At 48.4% G+C, this 20,155-nt stretch overlaps 1 protein-coding gene across 1 annotated transcript in view; it reads left to right on the top strand.

Annotated features, from left to right (window-relative positions):
• The window catches only part of agbl4 (AGBL carboxypeptidase 4), a 350,340-nt gene that overhangs the window by 250,440 nt on the left and 79,745 nt on the right, over nt 1-20,155 (top strand). The window contains exon 7 of the mRNA XM_076022940.1: nt 17,223-17,262. Coding sequence (XP_075879055.1) covers nt 17,223-17,262 — 40 coding nt within the window. The remainder of the gene's footprint in view (nt 1-17,222; nt 17,263-20,155) is intronic.

Consider the following 20,155-nt stretch of genomic DNA (forward strand, 5'->3'; position numbering starts at 1 on the left):
TCTGCCCTGATGTGTGGGCTGATTTAAGAAAAACATCACAGGAACTCCAGCCTGTTAATTAAGGCATATTTATGGCAATTTAAAGGCGCCTTGTGAGACTAACTGAAAGAATTCTTAATGTCTGACCCTGAGATATGTTTCACTTAACGCTCACCGCCCGCGAATAACCAACACCGTGCTCACTTTTAATCTGTTTTTTTTTTTTTTTTTTAACCCAGTGTGGTCAGTGCCGGGTGGCCCCCAGCGCTTTCTGCTTCAGCATCACCCCTAAATTGCAGAGGTTGGGCTGCACGTTACATCTCCGCTGCAGAGTTGAGACTTTCAGCTCGGTTCCAGTCTGTCTGTGTGTATCTATTTCTGTTTTGCATCGCATCCCGGCTCCCTCGCAGCTCTGCTGGACTTTATTCCAATTCAGCAACAAACCAAACGCGCGGGATGGGAAGTCGGCTATTATTTTCAAAATAAAACAAACAAAAAAAGCAAACCCTACCGGTGGAAGCGCATTGCTACCGCCCTAGGAAAAAACAGGGTTCAGTGTCACATTATAACGTGAAACCAGCATGTTTTTACGTGATAATTTTCAAGTATGTAACGTGAAACTATCATGAAATAACGTGATCATTTTCACGTAAACACGTGAAACTATCACGTTATTTTGTGAAAATATTTTCACGTTATAATGTCAAACTAGTACGTTTTTATGTGATAATTATCAGAAAATATTGTAATAGTTTCACGTTGTAACGTGAAAATTATCACGTAAAAACGTGATAGTTTCACGTTGTAACGTGACACTGAACCCTGTTTTTTTTTTTCTAGTGTAGCAGCAATGCACTTCCGTACTCTGTCAACAGTCACAGCCTAACAGCAGTATCCACCATGTTCAGGAGAGGAGCTTCTGAAAACATGTCTCATTATTATTCAAGCCCAGTAGTGTAGTAGTTGACTGTGTTAGAAGTACAGAAGTCTCCCAGCAGATGCGGATCAGCAGCTCAGCTCTTCTTCTACTCCGCTGGTTGGGAACCGGGACGTCTCTTTAGATTTACGGAACTGTATCGCGTTATATCTCCAGATCCTCTCACGACTCCAGATGGGACGTTCATGCACCCTGTGCAATTCCAGGAGGTCGAGAGCGAAAGTGAGTTGGTTGGTTGAGCGACTGGAGCCAGCGAGTGTGCGTGGATTGATCGTGCTGCCGCACCAAGTGAGGGCTTCCCCTCTGTTTTGGCACTGAAAGGCGATGGCCAGCGTCATATTTCCACTCTGTTTCCTGCCGCACTCAGTCGCAGCGGGTCTGACCAGGAATGTTTCACTCTCCAATTACCAGGTGAAATTGGCTGTTTAATTTTACAGCCTCAATCAAGGGGCTCTATTAGTGCCACGGCCGCCCTGAACTCCACCTCGGGCGGCTCGCTCATCTGAGAAAAAAAAAATTCCTCGCGCCTCCTCTTGTGAGTGCGTGCGTCCATTCTTGTGTCGGTGTGTGTTGGGGGGTGGGGTCGAGGTGTGTGTGTGCAGGGGGGGGGGGGAGGGGAGCGTTGCCGACGTATAAATCAAGCAAGGTGACGATAACTTTGGCGATGACACCGCGATCCATCGTCTTGCTTTCACGCTCGCTCGTTTCATCCTCGCCAACAGCGACTGACGCGCTTTCTACCAGAATATAATTGTTCGGGAGTAATGAGCTGGAAAGAGAAGGGGGGGAGAAAAAAGGCAAGCGAAAGAGAGAGAAAAAAGAAAGAAAGGCGAGACGTGGAGAGAGCAGAGAGAGTGACAATTAGACGGAGGAAAACAAAATTTACCGCACGACAGTAAACACCGCTGACAACAACAAGCGCCAATTTGGAAGCCTGCGTGTAATTATGGCCCTGTGTCCTTTCACTGCTGACTGCCTGTCTGACTGTTTGTATGCCTGTCTGCCTGTCTGCTTGCCTGCCTGCCTGCCTGCCTGCCTGCCTGTCTGTCTGTCTGCCTGTCTGTCCGTCTATCTCTGTCTGTCCGTCTATCTCTGTCTGTCTGTCTGTCTGCCTGTCTGCCTGTCTGTATCCCGGTTTGTCTGCCTGCCAGTCTGTATGCCCGTCTGTCTGTTTGTATGCCTGTCTTTCTCACTGTATATCTGCTTGTCTGTCTGATAATCCATCTGTCTGTCTGCCTTCTTGCCTGCCTGTCTGTGTGCCTGGCCTGACTGCATGTGTGATTTAGCAGTTTGCACACATCACAGAGACACCGTAATTGAAGCTGCGCTAAGATAAATCCTCCCTGTGAAGATTCAAATCCTGCAGCTGCAGTTATCGCGGCTCCGATACGAAGTCACGACGTGGCCTGTCAAACACAGCGTTTGGAGTTTACTTTATCAGTCTTTCATATCAGTTTTTAGTTATGTATTATGAAAAAAAAGCTTTTTTTTTTTTCTTTTCTTTTTTTCTCGTGCTCTTTAGGTCAGTTTGAAAGCTGAAAGATGTTCTGATCACCAACAGTAGCGATGCTAAAGCGACGTACGCAGAAGAAGATGTTAGTGTTTGGTCAGCTGGCCTTCCAAAGCAGAGGGCGAACCGACTCACTGGACCTCGGCACTCCAGACGTGTCAGTGTTCACGCAAAGTTCTGACTTCATGACTTTGAAGGCTCACAAAGACGCGGGAGGAGTTATCAGCTCGCTGAAACACACGGTCCAGATTCTGATCAAGAAAATAATCTGAGAGTTTGGATTTAAGAGAGAGAGTGTGTGGGGGAGGGGGAGGGAGGGGGGGGCGGCGGGAGGCGGGAAGCGGCTTGCGAGCCTTCAGACTTTCTCTTTCTGCTCAGATCAAAATTACCACCTTAGATGGGGATGAAATTTTTAATTAGAACTCGGGGCTATCTCGTCTCCAGATGCGTGTCTCTGTGTGTGTGTGTGTGTGTGCGCTCGCACGGTGCTAAAAGACTAATTCCCTGCACGTGCGCCTACCTCCCCCTCCCCCACCTCACACCGGCCCAATCATCCCACTCCCCACATTCACTCAACACTTTGTCCGCCGTTTAATCGCCTCTCTGTTATCGACGCTGCTCGGGTTCTGCCAGGTACTCGGAGCTCCGACACGGGATTATTAGACATTCCGAGTTGCAGGCGGCCGCGCGCTCCGCTCAGATGCTCATCTGCTCTAATCAGCGCCCTCAAAAGAGCACCTCTCCCTATCGCCGCCCAAAACTCCTCCTTTTAGCGATTACAGCAAAAACCGCAATGAACAAGTTCAGACGTGTTTTAAGGGCAGATTTAAACACAGTAGCGACCAGCAGGCCAGTCGTCGGCTGCAACCAGTTGCTTATCAGAGCTACTGGTGCCTTCCTGTGGTTTCTGACCAGTCTGACCTTTGACCCCTAGCATCAACAAGGTTTTTCCTTTGCTGAGTATTTTTTTTTAGTAGATCAGCAGCCCGACTGACTCACGTTCCCTTCCCCTCCCCCACCCTCGTGCCCGCTCTAAACTCAGCCAGTCTGCATGTCTAAATGCATTGACTTGCTGCCACAATCGTGATTGGCTGAGGGGGTGTTCCCGCGTCAACAAGCCGCTTGAGCGTTTCGCCCGCATAAAGCGGCCGGCGAGCGTCTGTAAATGTCACCTTTCGCCTTTTTATTTTCCCGTCTTCAAGCGTTGCCAGTGCAGCAGTTAACCTCGTCAGCTGCAGGTTGGGACCTTATCAGTGATGCAGCTCCGACTGTAATTAGCACCATAATCACCTCGCTAACTGGGTTGCGCGGCCGGCCCTCGCTGCTCCTTCTCTCCCAGCTTGTTTCTGCACAAACACACCTCCTACTCTATCTCCTCCTCTTCCTCCTCTTCTTCCTCTTCCTCTACCTCCTCCTCAGACTCCTCCTTCTTCTCCCCTACTCCTCTTTGTTCTACCTCCTCCTCCTCTACCTCCTCCCCTTTCTCCTCCACCTCCTCCCCCCCCGACTTGTTATTGTTTTTGTTTTGTCGTTTACTCCCTCCGCCGTCTCTCCTCTTCTCCGTCCCGCTCTGACATCTCTGTCCCTCACCGGCGCCGATCCGACGGCCAAAACGAGAGGATTCCTCTAATTAGTCGTGCGCTGTTGCCGGCGTGGCCGTGGGCAGAGCCGGCGATCTTAGCGGCGAGCAGCTCGGCGGCGCTCCAAACGGTCAATGAGCTAGTAAAAGACTGATGTTTGATACAACCACCAGCCAGACAGGCGGAGACGTTTAGTGTCTCTTTCTTTCATGCATATGCTGTTTTATTACGTGTGAGAGTCCAGCAGGGGGAATCTGTCTGTGAGTTCACTGGCTGACAGTGAAGTCTCTGTTTTTTTTGGTCCTTTTTATCCGTCATCCATTATTGTTGTGCTCATCCGGCACTGTGGTTGCCTGGACTGGACGAACTCCTTACAGAAAGGCCTTGGATGAGAATCAAACTCACAACCTTCTTGCTGTGAGCCTGTGGTGCAAAGCCAGGCATGGGCAAACTACGGCCCGGGGGCCGTATGCGGCCAGTTAAACTTTTTAATCCGGCCCACCGAACTTGAAGAAATTATATTAATGGTAAGTGAGCAATAAAATCGCTGTATTTCATCAGTTTTTTCAGTGTTTTAAGAGTCATTTCATTAAAGAGCGAAATACTGTGAGACTTTAGAGACACATTTTTTGGTAATGCTTTGTTCATTTTCAGTCGACAATAAAGTTCTATCCCGTGCTATGTATCCGCCCCCTCTGTCAAATTCATTGTGGCCCACCAGTCAAACAGTTTGCCTGTGCTAACCAAACATATATAAGCGTATAAAATAGGCTCTAATGTGCAGCTGAAACATTAGCGTCCGTCTAGCTAGCTTCACGCTAGATGTACGCCCACCCCGCTTTAATATATTTGGAAGCGTGGAGACAAAAATATTACCGTCTAGTCACGGCGTATTACAGACCCTGTAGACAGTTTAGCCAGCTTGATTTTCCACCGTGCCCGCCCACACTGTGACGTCTGCCTTCACTGAAGGCTTACCAAAGCTCCTCACCACCCACCCACCTCACCTCACCCACCGTCTACAGGTTAACCATGACACTGCTGCCCAAAATAATTTAATGGCCTTTTTTTTTTTCCCCAGATGCATAGTTTTAAATTGGAAAAGCTGTCAGAGTGGTAGCGGCTGCCGTCACACTGGTGTGATTCAGCAGGTGTGAATACTTGGGCAGTAAAGTCATGGTAGACACGCGAGTCCGAGATAAGAAAAACAAATAGACACAGTGCAGCAGTCGTGCTCTGTAATTATCCCTTCAGGCAAGTTAATGAGAGAATCTGATCTCACATCCTGCCTGCGTGTGATGATCAGGTGTTAATAAATAGATCTGAGCTGCTATTGGCCCCTTCAGCCTTCTTTCTGTCTTGCCTCGGAAACCCTCTGGAGTGTTTTTCCTCAGACAACAACTCCCTGCATTCTGCGCCCGCTAACATTCTGCACCGCCTCCCTCCTTGTATTTATTTATTTTTCTCAGGGATTGAATGTGACGGAGTAAGACAGATGATGTTTTGTGCCTGTATGATTGCGCCTATTTGTGCCAGTGTGTGTGTGTATGTGTGTGTGTGTGTGTGTGTGTGTCTGCGCGCGCGCTCGTGTTTGTGTTTGTGTGCGCACTTGCAAATGTGTGGCAATGTTCTGTTGTGTTTGTTTGTGTTGGAAGGATATCAGGCAGAAGTACAGCTGTCTATCTGTGTTGGTATTTGACTGCCAAAAAAACAAAAGATGTGTGCGCGGACACACACACACACACACAAACACACGCAAGCCATAATTTAACTGCCGTGGGGCCATTTGGATTCTCACCTTTTAACCGCTGCTATGTGCAGGGCAGTAATGTGATTTGTCCTGACTATTGATACCCCGGAATGGCCGCCCCTCGTTACCCCCCACCTTTGCCAATTCAATGCCCCCCCCCCTCCCCCCCCCCCACCAGCCCCCGATTTCCACACTAACCCAATTAGCATCTCGTCAATATGCTCGGCATTTCATTTCGCTGCTTTAATTAACAAATTCAATTTGCTTGAATCGGCTGTGAAAACAAATTAAAAGCGTGGCAAATTAAAAGCCCTCAGTTCCAGCGGATATAGCTAAGGTGATTACAGATGCGTCAAACGACTATTTTCTTGTTTGTTTTTATCTGGAGAGGGGAAGAGAGACTCCTGAGAGGAGTTCAAGGAGCATTATGAGGTCTGAGCGTCGCGGGGTAGAAGCTGTGCCGGCCTGGCGCCGGGGAGAGGCTACGGCAGCTGAACCTGCCACGAGCTGAGCTACCCTCAAAATTATTCATTTTTATGAGAATGGCAGCACCGTTTATTAAGAACTGCAAATAATTAATTTCAAAGGCTATTAGACAGAATCATCACAAAGACTAAACTGGAATATCAAAAATACTTTTTGATGGATTTTAGCTTCACTATCCAGAAAAGAAATAAATAAAAGTTAAAAAATATATATATTTCAATAGGTGGTTTTTCATTTTTTTTTCTAGTTGTTTTTATACACATTTTAAGTTGTGTACAAGGACATAACTGGTGATAAGGTTCATGACACAAGTACTACGAAACTATTAGCGCAGAAATGATACGTAAGGAAGGGAAGTTAACTCAACTCAGCGCCAGATCTCACTGCGATCAAAGACACCTGCTGGTGCTAACAGGTGGAGCCCCCTGTCAGTGGGAGTGTTGCTGGTAATCAGCGCAGCGATGTGTGCGCTGCGAAAGCAACGAGGTTCAGTAGATTAAAAAAAGAAGAAGTATGTATGAAGAGAAAGCAAAATGAGCTAAGGGGAGGGGTGGGGGAGGGGCGCAGGTCTCTGGAGGTGGCGGAGAACAAACAGGGAGACAAACTCACTTGTGTGCCATAGGAAGAGCCGCGTGCCTCCGACGGGCTCGTGAGACATGACTCCACACAATCCCACAAATCCCCGGCACACTGGCAGCAGCCGTCTCAGCTGCTCGGCGCTGCAGCTTCGCAGATCTGCGTCTGCATGCGTTTCCACGTGACTCCAAGCGATTGCTCTGTTTTTTAGGCGGGTCTTTGAGTTGTTTTTTTGGTTTTTGTCTTTCTTGTGTTTTTTTCTTTTTTTTCTTTCGGGCAATCTTGGAAAGCGTGCAGCCCTGAAGATTTCCAGCAATCAGCGGGGAGGCGGCGTTAGATCTTATTGTGGCCGCTCTCCCCGACTGGAGTGTCCGAGAGTGGGACAGGCAGGCGTGCTTCACAACGGCTGCACTCTCCACCCTCTTAACACAGCACACACACACACACATGCAGTCTCACACAGCTAATGCAACTGGCTGTAAGCCTGTGGTATCTGTGATGGTCAATGCAGCTTTGTTTAAGCCCTGGTGTTACATTGATTTGTCTCGCTTCCAGGTCAGAAGCCATTGGCAGGAATCAGAAAGAAAGAGAGAGAGAGAGAGAGAGAAAGAGAGAGAGAGAGAGGGAGGGAGGGAGGGGGGTTGGTGGGTCATCATACACCTTTAAACATGTTTAGCGCAGAAATGATACGTAAGGAAGGGAAGTTAACTCAACTCAGCGCCAGATCTCACTGCGATCAAAGACACCTGCTGGTGCTAACAGGTGGAGCCCTGTTCTTTTCCTCAGAACGCTGCAGCGACACTTGTAGTTGCGATTTCGAGTGTGCAGCTCGGTTGTTTGCTGAGTTGTTTGCCGGCACGGCGAAAACAAAAGAAAAAAAAAAAAACACTGATTGGAAACGTGATGGAAGGATGTAGGAGGTTTTGATTTTGGTTTCGGGATGCGGCTGCCTTGTGTGGACATGTGTGTTTTCAGAACTTTGGTAGAGGTGTGAGAACACTCACACACACACACACACACAGAAGTCAGTAGCAACTTGGAGCCTGGACCCTGGATCTGCAGCAGAGCTAATGAAGATTGAATTATGTAGGATAGGGTTTTTTTTCAGAATTTCCTGGCTGAAATATGCGGCCAACTGAACTATAACAATTCTGGTGTCACTCCAGGTGCATTACATTCAGCATTACTGCAGAAAGAGGTGGAAGCACAGTCCAATTTCCAAAGAGGAACAAGTGAAATTTGAAAGTGTCACAAGTTGCCGCAGATCTGGGAATAATTTGGCTTCTTGAGCTTTTTGCGCTCGACTCTGCGCAGCTCTCGCCTTCCACGGAGTCGGTGTCGTATCAAAGTGCGTCTCTCTCTCTGTCTCTCTTCTCATCGCCACCGCGGTTGTCTTCCCTCAGTTCCTCTCTCTCGCTCTGAGTTGTGATTAAAAGTTAGCAGACACCAAACAGCGCATCCATCTGGCCACCGCATTAACATCTGGAAGGAGCGCTGGCTGCTTTGACATGAGGGAGGGGACGCACGCACGCACACACACACACATGCACGCACGCACGCACACGCACACACCCGTCCCTCACATTGTGCAGAATAATTGTACGCCTGTGTGTTTTCATTTGCTGTATTTGTGTCTCTGTCCGCCTCCCTGGAAGCCCCCTCCACCCCCCACCCCCACCCCCTCGTCCCTGCTCTGCTAGCAGCTAATTATTGTCCCGCTTAATTACCAGTAACACAGCAGTTCAGCCCGCCGCGGCTTTAAAGAACTATTCAGCACTCCGCTCCGATACCTGATTGAACTCGGCTAAATGGAAAAGTTGTGCTGGTGGGGGGAAAAAAAAACGCTTTAGTCACACAACATTTTGTTTCATTCCTTTTCTAATATGTCTCCCGCTGTCTGCTTACTTGAAGATAACAGACATTTGAATTTTGTTTTGGGTATATCATTAAAAATGAGAAATAAACAGGTCTTGAAATGGTGAAAGGCAACAAGGGGCGGGGTGGGGGAGGGAGGGTTGAGGGGGGGGACTATTCCGCAGCCCAGACACACACACACACACACACACGTTTTGGCTCCTGTTGAATCCATAAAGGCAATAAGCCAACACACAAAACACACCTCCTGACCTTCAGCTCCAATTAGGCTCCAAAGAGAGATGGCTGAACTTTTCAACCTTGCGTCCCACGTATTGATACGCCAATAGGGTTGGTAGTGAAGGCCGTTGTCTCAGGAAGTCCACTGTCATGCCGAGAGCTTAAATTTCACTTTCACTGGTTAAAAAAAAAAAAAGGAAAAAAAAACTTTCAAAGTTTGTTGATGTCCCTGAATGGAACTCCGGGTCCCATATGGAACAGCCTGGGTTTCCATTTTCCATCCTATTCTCACACTTGATTGAACATTGAAGACGGAAAATGATGGAAATATGAGGCTATGAAACTAAGACAGACCCCCCCAGACCCCCCCACCACCCTCACACACACACACGCACACACACACACTCAAAACACTGCATTGTAACACACGTCAGAGGAGACTATCTTTTAAAGTCCCAGAATCTGATGTCGTCTTACCACTAGGTGTTGTAGTTTTGCACCAAAACAAACTGACTGCTTGCACATCGTCAGTGGCACTGAAACTGCACTCAGCAAGCAAGTGGCGTTACAGATAGTCCATAATACTGTAAGAGTATTTTCCTCACTTCTTCTTCAGATAGTTCATGGCCAACGTTTATTAAGCATTTTTGAAAATTTCAACAGCAAATGATCCCAAATTGGCAACACGGGTGAGCAGTGGTTGACGCTGTCGCCTCACAGCAAGAAAGTTGTATGTTGGATTCCGGGCCTGACGCCTTCCTGTATAGAGTTTGCTCTATTTGTTCTGCCTGTGTCTATGAGGGTTCTCTCTGGGTAGTCTGGCTTGTCCAGGGTGTCACCCTGCCTTCGCCCTGTCACAGCTGGGAGAGGCTCCAGCAGACCCCCCTTGACCCTGAGTGCCGGAAGATGCAGGTAATGAAAATGGATGGCTGGAGCCCAAATTGGAATGCAGATACCAGGAATCGCCAGCTTGTGTTCAGTGTGGTGCTCAGGGGTGGTGCTCTTTTCACCTGGGACCTTCTCACGCTGACCGTCTAACCGGCTAATCTTCTTCCAGTCATCCATGCTCATCCCGACCGCGTTTGTCAGCTCCGGTTGGCGTCATCGATTCGGCACCCGCCGGTAAATGCAGGGTCGCCTCGCCGTCACTCCATCAGGCCAGGGTCAGTCAGAGACCAGTGCGTTCGTGGTGATTGTGTGTTGAGACATCGAGCATGCTATCACTGTCATTGGAGACAATCGATTGGTCCCCGGCGTCAAGGCACTGCCTTTGGCGCTTCGCAGGATCACAGAGACGAGTTAGAGAAATCTGAGCAACAGGGTTGGTATGAAAGATAAAGAAATCCCTTCACATTCCAATACTGACAACTGTTTTGTAAATCAGCCTGGACAGTTCCCGTCTCTGACGATGGGAGTCAGCAGTTTATTTCCAAATGGAGTCGTGTGGGGGGGCTCACAGCCGCTGCTGCTCCCCGCCGGGCTCTTATTGGCCAACGCCTCTGGGTCACCGGGATAAGTGGCAGGTTGGGGTGCCGCGGTCACACGGTGACGCACCCACCGGATCCTTCAACAACAACAACAACAGAAGCAGCAGCAGCAGCAGCAGCAGCTGCTGACCCAGCGGAGCCTCGGTGACGGTCAGACGGAGGGAAGGGTCTTCACGGCCGGCTCCGCTTCTAATTGGTTTCCATGAATTTTTTAATACCTCGAGACGGAATTAAATCTTTTTTTTCTTTCTTTTTCTTTTTTTTTTTTTAATTCCTCCAGCAGGGGAAAAGGTCGTGAAGCGACTCGGGTGCGTGTTTTTGCAGCCGAGCGTCGGCATGTTTGTTTGCGTGTTTCGCCGTGTGCGTGCCTGCCGACGTGCACATCATCATATTACTGCGGTCCAGCAGCAGCAGCAGCAGTGAGGGAGGAGGAGGAGGAGGAGGAGGAGGAATGCTGCAGGTGGCCGTCCTCGCCACCGTTCCCCCACTCTGGTGGAAGCTGCTCTCAGAAGGAATGAATCTTTCATTCGGTTTGTTGTATTTTTAACCGAGGGCTCCTGATCACGCAACAACGTCCCGCTCTCCTCCCGCTCTCCTCTCATCTTCTCACTGCTCCTCTCCACTGGCCGACACATCTTGCCTGACGCTGTCATGCGAGCGGAGACACGGCAGTGACTCTCTGTCGGCCCGCACCAGTGTTTTTGCTGAAATATACTTTAGCAGAATTTCCTTCGTTTTTTTTTTTTTAATGTAAAAGTTACTTGTAAAAGTCGCTTTTGACCTTTTAAATAGATGTCAGCCGGCTGGCACCTCTGAGATTAGATTTTTACTGTTTCTTGCTGTTTCTTTTTCAGGGCGCCAACTTCTCTCTAATCTGGTTGCATAATGGGCTGATGGAGAGAGAGAGAGAGAGAGAGAGAGAGAGAGAGAGAGAGAGAGACTGATAGGAGGGATCTCTTATCATCAAGTCTTTCTTAAAGTTTCTTGGGGTGGGGCATATTCTTAGAGAAAAGACAATGAAGGGTTACACACGACTATTCCCATCTCTAACATTATATTTTTTTCCGTTAAGTACATTGTTTAAATCATATATTTATTTTAATCGCATATTTAATTATTTCTTTATTCATTTAAAAGTCAGGCCCAGAGCACTTTCACTGTTTTCACTCTGCACTGCTCTCAGTTGCGCTAGGCTGCAGCGCTGCACCCAAACGTAACCTGAAAAGCTCCCTCAGTTCTTACCTAACCGCCCCTCTTTGTTACCAAGGACCGATGACTAACACACACACACACACGCACTCACGCACACACAATTGAAACCGTTAGCGCACAGGAAATGAGCCAAACAGGGACATAAAAGATGGAAGATGAGCTCAGTTCTCCCCTCACGCTGGTCTTGTGATAAAGGCGGGTTTTTGTCAGTGTGCGTGTTGATTGGACAGCAGTGGGACTCAGGCCCAGATGCTGTTTTCCTGTAAGTGACCTCATCAGTAGCAGCACTGAGCATTAAATGTGTTGAATGTAAAACAAGAAAATCAAGATGTTTTACAAAACTGTCAGAAACCAAGTTGGTAGACAGAAGAAATAACAGACTTAAAGTATTTTATTAGTCATTTGAAATTTAAATAGACAAAAAAAGTCAATAGAGATGAACTGAACTTCCTGCATGTAGCCCAACCCAGCAAAAATACTTGTAAAGACAAAATAAGAACGTGTCCGTAGTGACTTTCTGCTCACTAAGAAAACATTCACCTTCAGATAACAATTTTTCTGCGTGTGTGTGTGCGAGTGTTTGCTCCATGCTGTGAACTGACGATTGCCAATAAAGCTCTAAACAGCAGGCTTAACCGAATGCTTGTGTTTTGTTTAAGTATATTCAGTTTGTTGTTTGTTGTTTTACAGCAGAATAGAAAGAAGTCAATTAGCGACACAAACAGAGAAGAAGAGGACGAACATCCCATGTGGGGCTGCTGAGGCGACTCCACAAATACATTCATTTATGTTACGGCGCATTCCATCTTTTATCGTTTACCGCTCCTACCGTGGTTGATCTTGCGGACGAGGAAATCTTAGTGTGTATTTGCATCAAATTGTGGTGAAATGTGTCTGTTAATTTGACTTTCAAAGCTTTTTTTTCAGTTTCATCTGCTTCCCTCCACGCAAACACCTCAAGAAAATAAGCAACCACAGTGAAACGATGTTTCGGGGACGGTAGCGGTCTCAGTGTAATTGAGCCACATTGGCTCGAGATTTGAAATGAGCTGCAAAATGACGGCCGGGATTTTAGTGACTTCCCCCTCCCTCCCTCCCTCCCTCCCACCCACATGTCCCCCCATCCCGGCTGTGATAACAATCAGCAAATAGGAAAAGTAAATTCTGGAGGACGTGCTGGCAATTGGGTTTGGGCTGGATTGTGCATTAATATTTCATTTGGTCATAAAGCAGGGGTTTCGTACATTCATGGCCTTTCCGTTGCTGTCACTCTATTTGACCCGCCCTCGCTCACCCGAAAGGATGCCGCGGCTGACTGCTGATTGGTTCCGTTAATGAGCGTATTTATACCGCTCAGCTCATTATAGATTTATTTCACAGAGTTGTCTGACGCGCATTATGAGAATATTCAGGCAAAACAAAATACAGATGATATTGGACTATTAAAACTGCAGATGGTTTACCAGAGGACAAAACAGATAGAAGCAATTAAAAAGAGCACAGACATAGAAATTGAATAGTTTTTTTCCTTTAATTATGTTACCAGTTAACATAACTTTAAAGTTTTTTTGTCATCCATCCACAAACTTTAAATAGAAAACCAGACCTTAAAAAGTATCCATTAAATGCAAGATTCTGGTGGCAGCTTTTAGCACAATTTGTATCAGAGGAGTTTATTCTCATGCTGCCCAGAAATATTGAAATATGCTGTAGATGTAAGTACATTTACTGTTGTGTCACACATTATGGATGATCATTATACATTTGTTTCTATGGCATAATAATTAGAAATTAAAAATAAATAAATAATCTAAGTCATCATTATCATTATTGTTATTTTATGCACAAGACAAATCTGGTTGATTTCTCCTAAACATCCATGTGTCTTTGCACTCTTTATTTCTGTTGCTGTTGTTTACTGTATTTAGACTGAGAGCCAGAGTGGTGTCTGCACCGTGACAGCCGGGGCGGCCGTCACCTCCGACTCCTCGCCGCTTCCTTGCTTTCTGACCCATTTCCTGACACTTTTTACCGGCACGTCCAGTCCAGGGCTGGAGCGCCGCGGGAAAGGGTCGACCCGAGCCAGACAGCCAACAACAACAACAACATAAAAAACAAAACAACACAAAACAAAGCTTTTATTTTCTCACCTCAAGCATCAGGTCAGAAGAGTTGGTCCCTGTTTGGCTGTCAACCGCCCCAAAAAAATAAGAGGCTTGTTTGTTTAAGTCAGTGTGTGAAGATTTTTGGCAGGAAGGGAAATAGAAATAAGGTTGAGCTCATAATGAGCTGTTGCCTCCCGGCGTGGGAGTGTGTGTTGCCTCCCGGCGTGGGAGTGTGTGTTGCCTCCCTGCGTGGGAGTGTGTGTGGCGGCAGGCCTCCAGAGGGCCGCGGCCAGCCTTGCCGAGGTCTCTTCCAGCCAGGGTGTGATCCCTTCGCTCTTGGCTGCGTTTGATAAAGATTAATTCAATCCTATTTTCTGCCCTCAAATGCTTTGGCTAATGTAATTCTCTCTGTGTCTGATTCCCCCCCACTCACACACACACACATACACACACACACACACACACACACACACATACGCTCAGAGCCCTCTGCGTGTGTGTGTGTGTGTGTGTGTGTGTGTGTGTGTGTGTGTGTGTCTCCTTCCTTCCTAAGGAACACTAAGCACCTTATCCATGTTAAGGACCAACAAAAGCGGGGGGCGGAGGCGTAGCTGCAGTGCAGCGCCGTGATTCCCCGACGCTGATTTATTATCTGCGTGCGAGTGGCAGCGGCTGCGTGAGAGCCGCTCGCTCTTTTCATCTGCTGTGTGCAGATTTCATGAGCATTTGCAGACACACCTACATTTAATAAGATGATGATGTCAACTCCCCCTCCCCCCCCGACCCTGCTGTGGGCTGTTAGGGTTAGCCAGAGGGGTTGGGCGTATATATATATAAGTGTGTGTGTGTGTGTGCGTGATCGCTCTCCTGCTGCCGGGTGTCTTGTGTTGTCACAGTGACCTCTGCTGCTGGCCTGGCCATCTACGCCCTTGTCCATACCTGCATTACACATACACACACACACACACACACACACATGCAGGGGCCTGCAGTCTTATTAAACCTAAAGCCTCAATTAAAACCTGGCAGACTAATCATCAGTCATCAGGCTGCGCTGATGTTTTCACATTTTCCTCGAGAGAAACCAGCAAATGAAGCGACTCATTGAGGCACCTTCAGCATCTTCAGCCCTGCAAACACAAAGCCAGCGAAGAAGTTGCACTCGTTTGCCCTCACAACTGGCTCCATTCTTCCAGGTGCTGGAAACGTCACTCACTGATTCTGATCCACGTTGACAAATTATTGTGACACTGCATCTACAGATTTTCTCATCCGAGGTGTCGACCCCCTCGCTCCACCTCGTGCCAGAGGTTCCTGCTGAGGTGTCTGAGTGCTGTGAACTCATTATTGTCATGTCAAATTGTCTGTGAAGGTTCTCAGTCCAGCTCCAGGTCGTTGTAGTGACCGGATTGAGTTCAGTGACTTTGAGATCGAGTTGAGGCAACACAACAGTTTTTTATAATTGCAAAAAAAAAACAGTCCAGTCACGTCAACCTGACGTTCAAGCACTAATATGGAGAAGAGACCATCTTGAGGCAGTTGCAGTGGCGTCGCACGGCAGCACAATAATCCCAGTGGAGGTCGCCATCAGAAGGTGGTTCACTGCCACTTTAGGCTGCTTTCAGACTGCAGGTGAATCTGATTCCAATCAGATTGCTTCTCAAATTTTTAGGGTTGACTGTCGGGCATTCTCTGGTCTAGCACATTGCATAGAGTGACGCCACGGACAGTCAAAACCGATCAGTGTGTTTGGAGCTGTTCACACTGAGACGCATCTGTCCAAATGTGATTGTGGTTTCAATCCGTTTTACAAAAATCAGATGTCGTGTGATTTGTGACTGTTCAGTTCTGTTTGTCCAGATTGTTCTGTTTCAATCTGGATGGACTAAAAATGGGATTTTGGCTGGCAGTCTGAACGTGGCCTTAGTGTCGTGAAGGGTTGGACGTGATGAGGGGAAATCTGGCCTCGTTACACCTGGGAACACTTTTCAAATCTTCTTTAGTCCAGAGTTGGTGGTCGTGTTTGAAGTGGACCCTAAGTTTCCTGTTGACAGCAGTGTCGCCCGCTGTGGATGTTGTGAGTGCTCAGGTGCTCCTCTGCCTGGACGTTCTCGAATCTCCGACATCTGGCACCAACCAGGTAAAATCCCAGTGGAGCAGCAGCTTTCTGAAGTGCTTCCAGCAGCCGAGTCACTTCACTCACCTTTCCTCCACATTCTGATGCTCGGTTTCAACTTCAGCAGGGGGGGTAAAAAAAAAACACACACACACATTGAGTTGCAGCGCTGCAATTGGCTGATTAGATATTTGCCTTCACGCGTTCGTGCTTGCAGTGCAAGTGCATAATTCTGCGTCCGTGAGAAGTTTTGCTCTTAAACCTCTGGATGAAGTGGCTCTCGCACGCAGCCGCCAGCGCTGCGCCAAGGCTCGACTTGGATTCAAAGTTTTGTCAGCCGCCCTCCACTCGTGTCGTATGTTATCGGCCGCTGGGAGGCTGGGTGGTGGTGGTGGGGGCGGGGGGTGGGGGGTGCATCTGCTAATTTCTGAAATAAGTGTTTAGCCGCCGATCAGAGAGTTCCACTGCAGGCGGGAGCGAGTGCGAGGCGAGAAGGAGCACGCTGAGAGTCTCTCCGCTTCTCCCTCTCAGCAACTGGTTAGTGTGGTGCTTGAATATTAATGCAGTCTGGTCCTAAAAGCTAGCTTTGGCTGCGCCGCCCTAGCTTTGTCACACACGCATACACACACACGCACACACACACACACACACACACACACACACACACACACACACACACACTCATCCATCTGTACGACATGAAGATCTTTCCTGAGGGACTCGCGAATGAGGAGGGTTTAGGTGTTGATTACTGCAGTGCTTAATAGTCAAGTGTGTGTGTGTGTGTGTGTGTGTGCGTGTGCACCCATGTGTGCGTGAGAGGGGGAGCGACAGTATAAAAGGCAGCAGGGTTAAAGAGAGGGGTAGCCAGGCAGCTCCTGCTGCAGACTCCTCCTTTGCTGCAGGAGACCTCAAGTGTAAAATTGCGCTCTCTTTCAGACGCACTCCATAAAAACTGCCGAGCGCTTCCCCCCCCCCTCCCAGTTCCTCTGTTTCCGCAAGCACGCCAGTCCCGTCGTTCACCCAACAATCCTAATTTTAGCTCTCATGCAACGGTGCCTACGCAGAAATAGTTTTTTTGCACGGACGTGGAATTTCTGCGCACGCTGTCGAAAGGCCTCGGCTGCCTTTCACCGCCGACACAAGTGGCATATTTTTTAAATTAACAGTTTTTTTTGTTTTTTTTGCTTTGATTGTGCTGAAGTGAAAGAGGGCAATGGGTAAAGTGTAACTGGAAAACTGTTAAGGAAATTAGATGGAAAAAAGAGTCTTGTCACAACTGAGCGCTGCTCCTAACCTACAGGTGCTACATGGGAAATGTTTTCGCAGCTTTGACTCGCAGCACTGCAGCATCCAGCATGTTTTTGACTCCGTTCTCTTTTCTTTTCAGCAACAACGGCGCCTCGACCTGTTGACCATCACCAACTTCGGTAAGTCCAGTCAAACTTCGGCCCACAGTGCCCCTCTAGTGGCCATCTGTGAGTCGGGGACGGATTGTTCAAAACTCGAGTCGCTCGCTGACTCGTCCGACAACACTAGCGCTTGCTAGCGAACAGCAACAGAGACGCCAGCTCTGCAACTGCTGTTCTAACTTCATTTGTTTAATTCCATCAAGTCCGTCGTTCATACCTGTGTTCACAAATGCTCCGGGTTCTTGATTCAACTCATACACACACCCACAAACTGTGAACAAATCACTGAATTGCCCTGATATTGGGTGGAGCATGTGTGACTGACTGAGTGAGTCAAATGACTCAAAAACTTGATTCTCTTTTGGCGAGCGACTCACATAAAGGCTAGTCGTTAAAAAAGAGTTGTGGTTCCCATCACTGCTCCGGTTCCCTTTATGGTCAGCCTCTATGAGAGTGATCAAAATTAAATGTTCAACTTGAGCTCTAGGAGCACTGGGAGGCTGGACTGGTCATTCAGTCAGTCTCAAAGTAGTGCCCGGGAGCTCCCCGCTTGTCCGTTAGCGGAGCAGCGGAGCAGCGCAGCTGCGAGGACGAGCCGCTCGCCGAGGCAGGAGAGCAGGGGAGCTGCGCCGAGAGGAACAGATGGGCTCGGCGAGGAATACGCAGGGAGCTGCGGTGATTTAATTTTCTTTGATTGGAATAATGCATAAGCGGAGACCGGGTTAATTCATCAGGTTTACATCCCAGATGTTCCGCGGGCGCCGCAGAGGAGGAGAGAGACTCAGGGCCTCGGCCGCCGCAGCCTGACACAGAGGGACTCAGAGTCACAACGAGCTGGGCGGGAAAATAGTTTCTGGTCAGGTGGGAGCGTGTTTTAGATAGATAGATAGATAGATAGATAGATAGATAGATAGATCAAATGTTGGACAGCCTTTTGACCAAACTGTCTCCAGAGTTTGCCTTAATTTCTCTGTTTTCCTCTAGTTGCTTGCAGCTGGTCGCTAAAGCTAAAGGTTAGCCGCCAGCTCCTCTCCCCTCGTTTGAAACCACCTTCGTATCAGTTCTCATGGCAAACGCCCTCACACAGCTCTCCTACCGCACGGCTGAGAGGGGGAATATTGGCAGGAGCGATCAGACCATCAATGGCGTGTTTGCGCCGCAAGAGTGGAAGCTGGCAGAAGTATGTAAGAAGCTAATGTTGCAGGAAGTGACAGGAAGTCAGGTAGCCCAGCTCCTCCTCTAAGCCTCCTCCTTCCTCTCTGCCTGTTTTAAAGACTTTAAAGTCTTTTTCAGGATCATTACTTTTACTTGTTCCCCACAGAAACACCTCGGACCCTGGATTATTTTTTTTTCCCTCCTCGTGCACCTTTAAATCCCTGTGAGGAGACGCTCTTTAAGCAGGTAACATGGCATAACGTTCCCTTCACGCTGGGGGGGGGGGGGAAGGGGTCGGGGGGAGGGGGGGGGGGGTTAAAAAAAGAAAAGGCAATGACTCCACTCCGCCGTAAAGTTTTACTCGGGCGGCAATGAAACGGCCCTGTCAAAATGACACCGTGACAGTCAGTGTGACATCCCAGCGGATTAATCACTCCCATCTCTCATATTAGATGAGCTAACTTTATATTCCAGCGGACACAATAGAGCCACTCTCCCTGGGCCTTTCTTCTGCACTCACACACACACACACATGAACACACACAGCAGGGACCCTTGATATGAAGGCCCGGGACCCTAGACTGGAAAAGCTTTCAATTATTCCAGCTTCCTCCCCCTCCTCCTCCTCCTCCTCTGACCAGTGTGCAGCTCGTTGTGCTCTGTAAATGATTGCAGGTCATTATTCTGCCTGTTGTTATGTGTGGCCTTGAAGGCGACTCCATTATATTCTTAACTCAGCAGACATATTTTATCCGGCCCTGATGCCTATTACTATTCACAGCGGACGAGTGGGCGCGTTTGCGCACGCGGGCACACACACACACCTACACATACACACACGCACACACACGCGTGCACGCAGGCAGGCAGGCCTGGTGAAGGTTATTATAATGGCTGTGTGAGGAGCAGCTGAGGGTTTTAGATGAATGAGTGTGATAGGGGGACGCAGGCAGGACACCCTCTCCTTCCACACGCAGATTAAAGGAGTTTCCGCTCCCACCGTTCCTCCTCGTCATCCTCCCCCCGTCCCTCTCTCCCTCCCTCCCTCCCCCGCTCAGCTGATGTGGAATCTCTGCTCGCACGCTGGCATCAAACGTCCCTCTTTCTTCTTCTCTTTCTTTCCCTTTTAAAAGCCGCGTTATTGCCTCCTCCCTTCCTCTCCTGCCTCCGTCTGCTCTCTCTTCCACCCGTTCCAAGGATTTCGAAGGCAGTCTGTTTTCTTCACAGCGTCCACCGGCGGCAGCGCAGACCCATTCACGACGCTTCCTTTTTTGTTGTTTTTTTTTGTGTCCCCATTTGCTTTACATCCAGCAATCCATGCAATGGGGGAACAACAACAATGCAGCACAGCCAGCAGGACTCTCACACACACACCTGCAGTCACTCCGGCACAGACCCACTCAAACCTCACTCGGCCCTCTTTAATTGGACACTTGAGCAACGCACGGCTGCATCTGGCTCCTGTTGAACACAGCCTGACATTTCAGACTGCTGACCTTTCCAGCCCCACCACAACTAAATAATGATTAGTCCTGGCAACTGTTCCACCACGGGAGTAGCCAGGTATGCACACAGTCACAGACAAGCACACACACACTGCTGCTCAGGTTGGTGTGCGACAGAAAAAATAAATAAATAAGTAAATAAATAATTAAAAAAAACAAACAGACCTGATGAACAAAAAACACCTGCGCTGGGGGCTTTGTCTTCTCGCGGTGAAGAAAATGGGGGCTGCAGACATTGATTGGGGCGGCCC

Source organism: Nelusetta ayraudi, unplaced genomic scaffold (assembly GCF_046127955.1).
Source record: "Nelusetta ayraudi isolate G7.1 ecotype Tasmania unplaced genomic scaffold, CSIRO-AGI_Nayr_v1 ptg000013l, whole genome shotgun sequence".
NCBI classification, from domain to species: domain Eukaryota; kingdom Metazoa; phylum Chordata; class Actinopteri; order Tetraodontiformes; family Monacanthidae; genus Nelusetta; species Nelusetta ayraudi.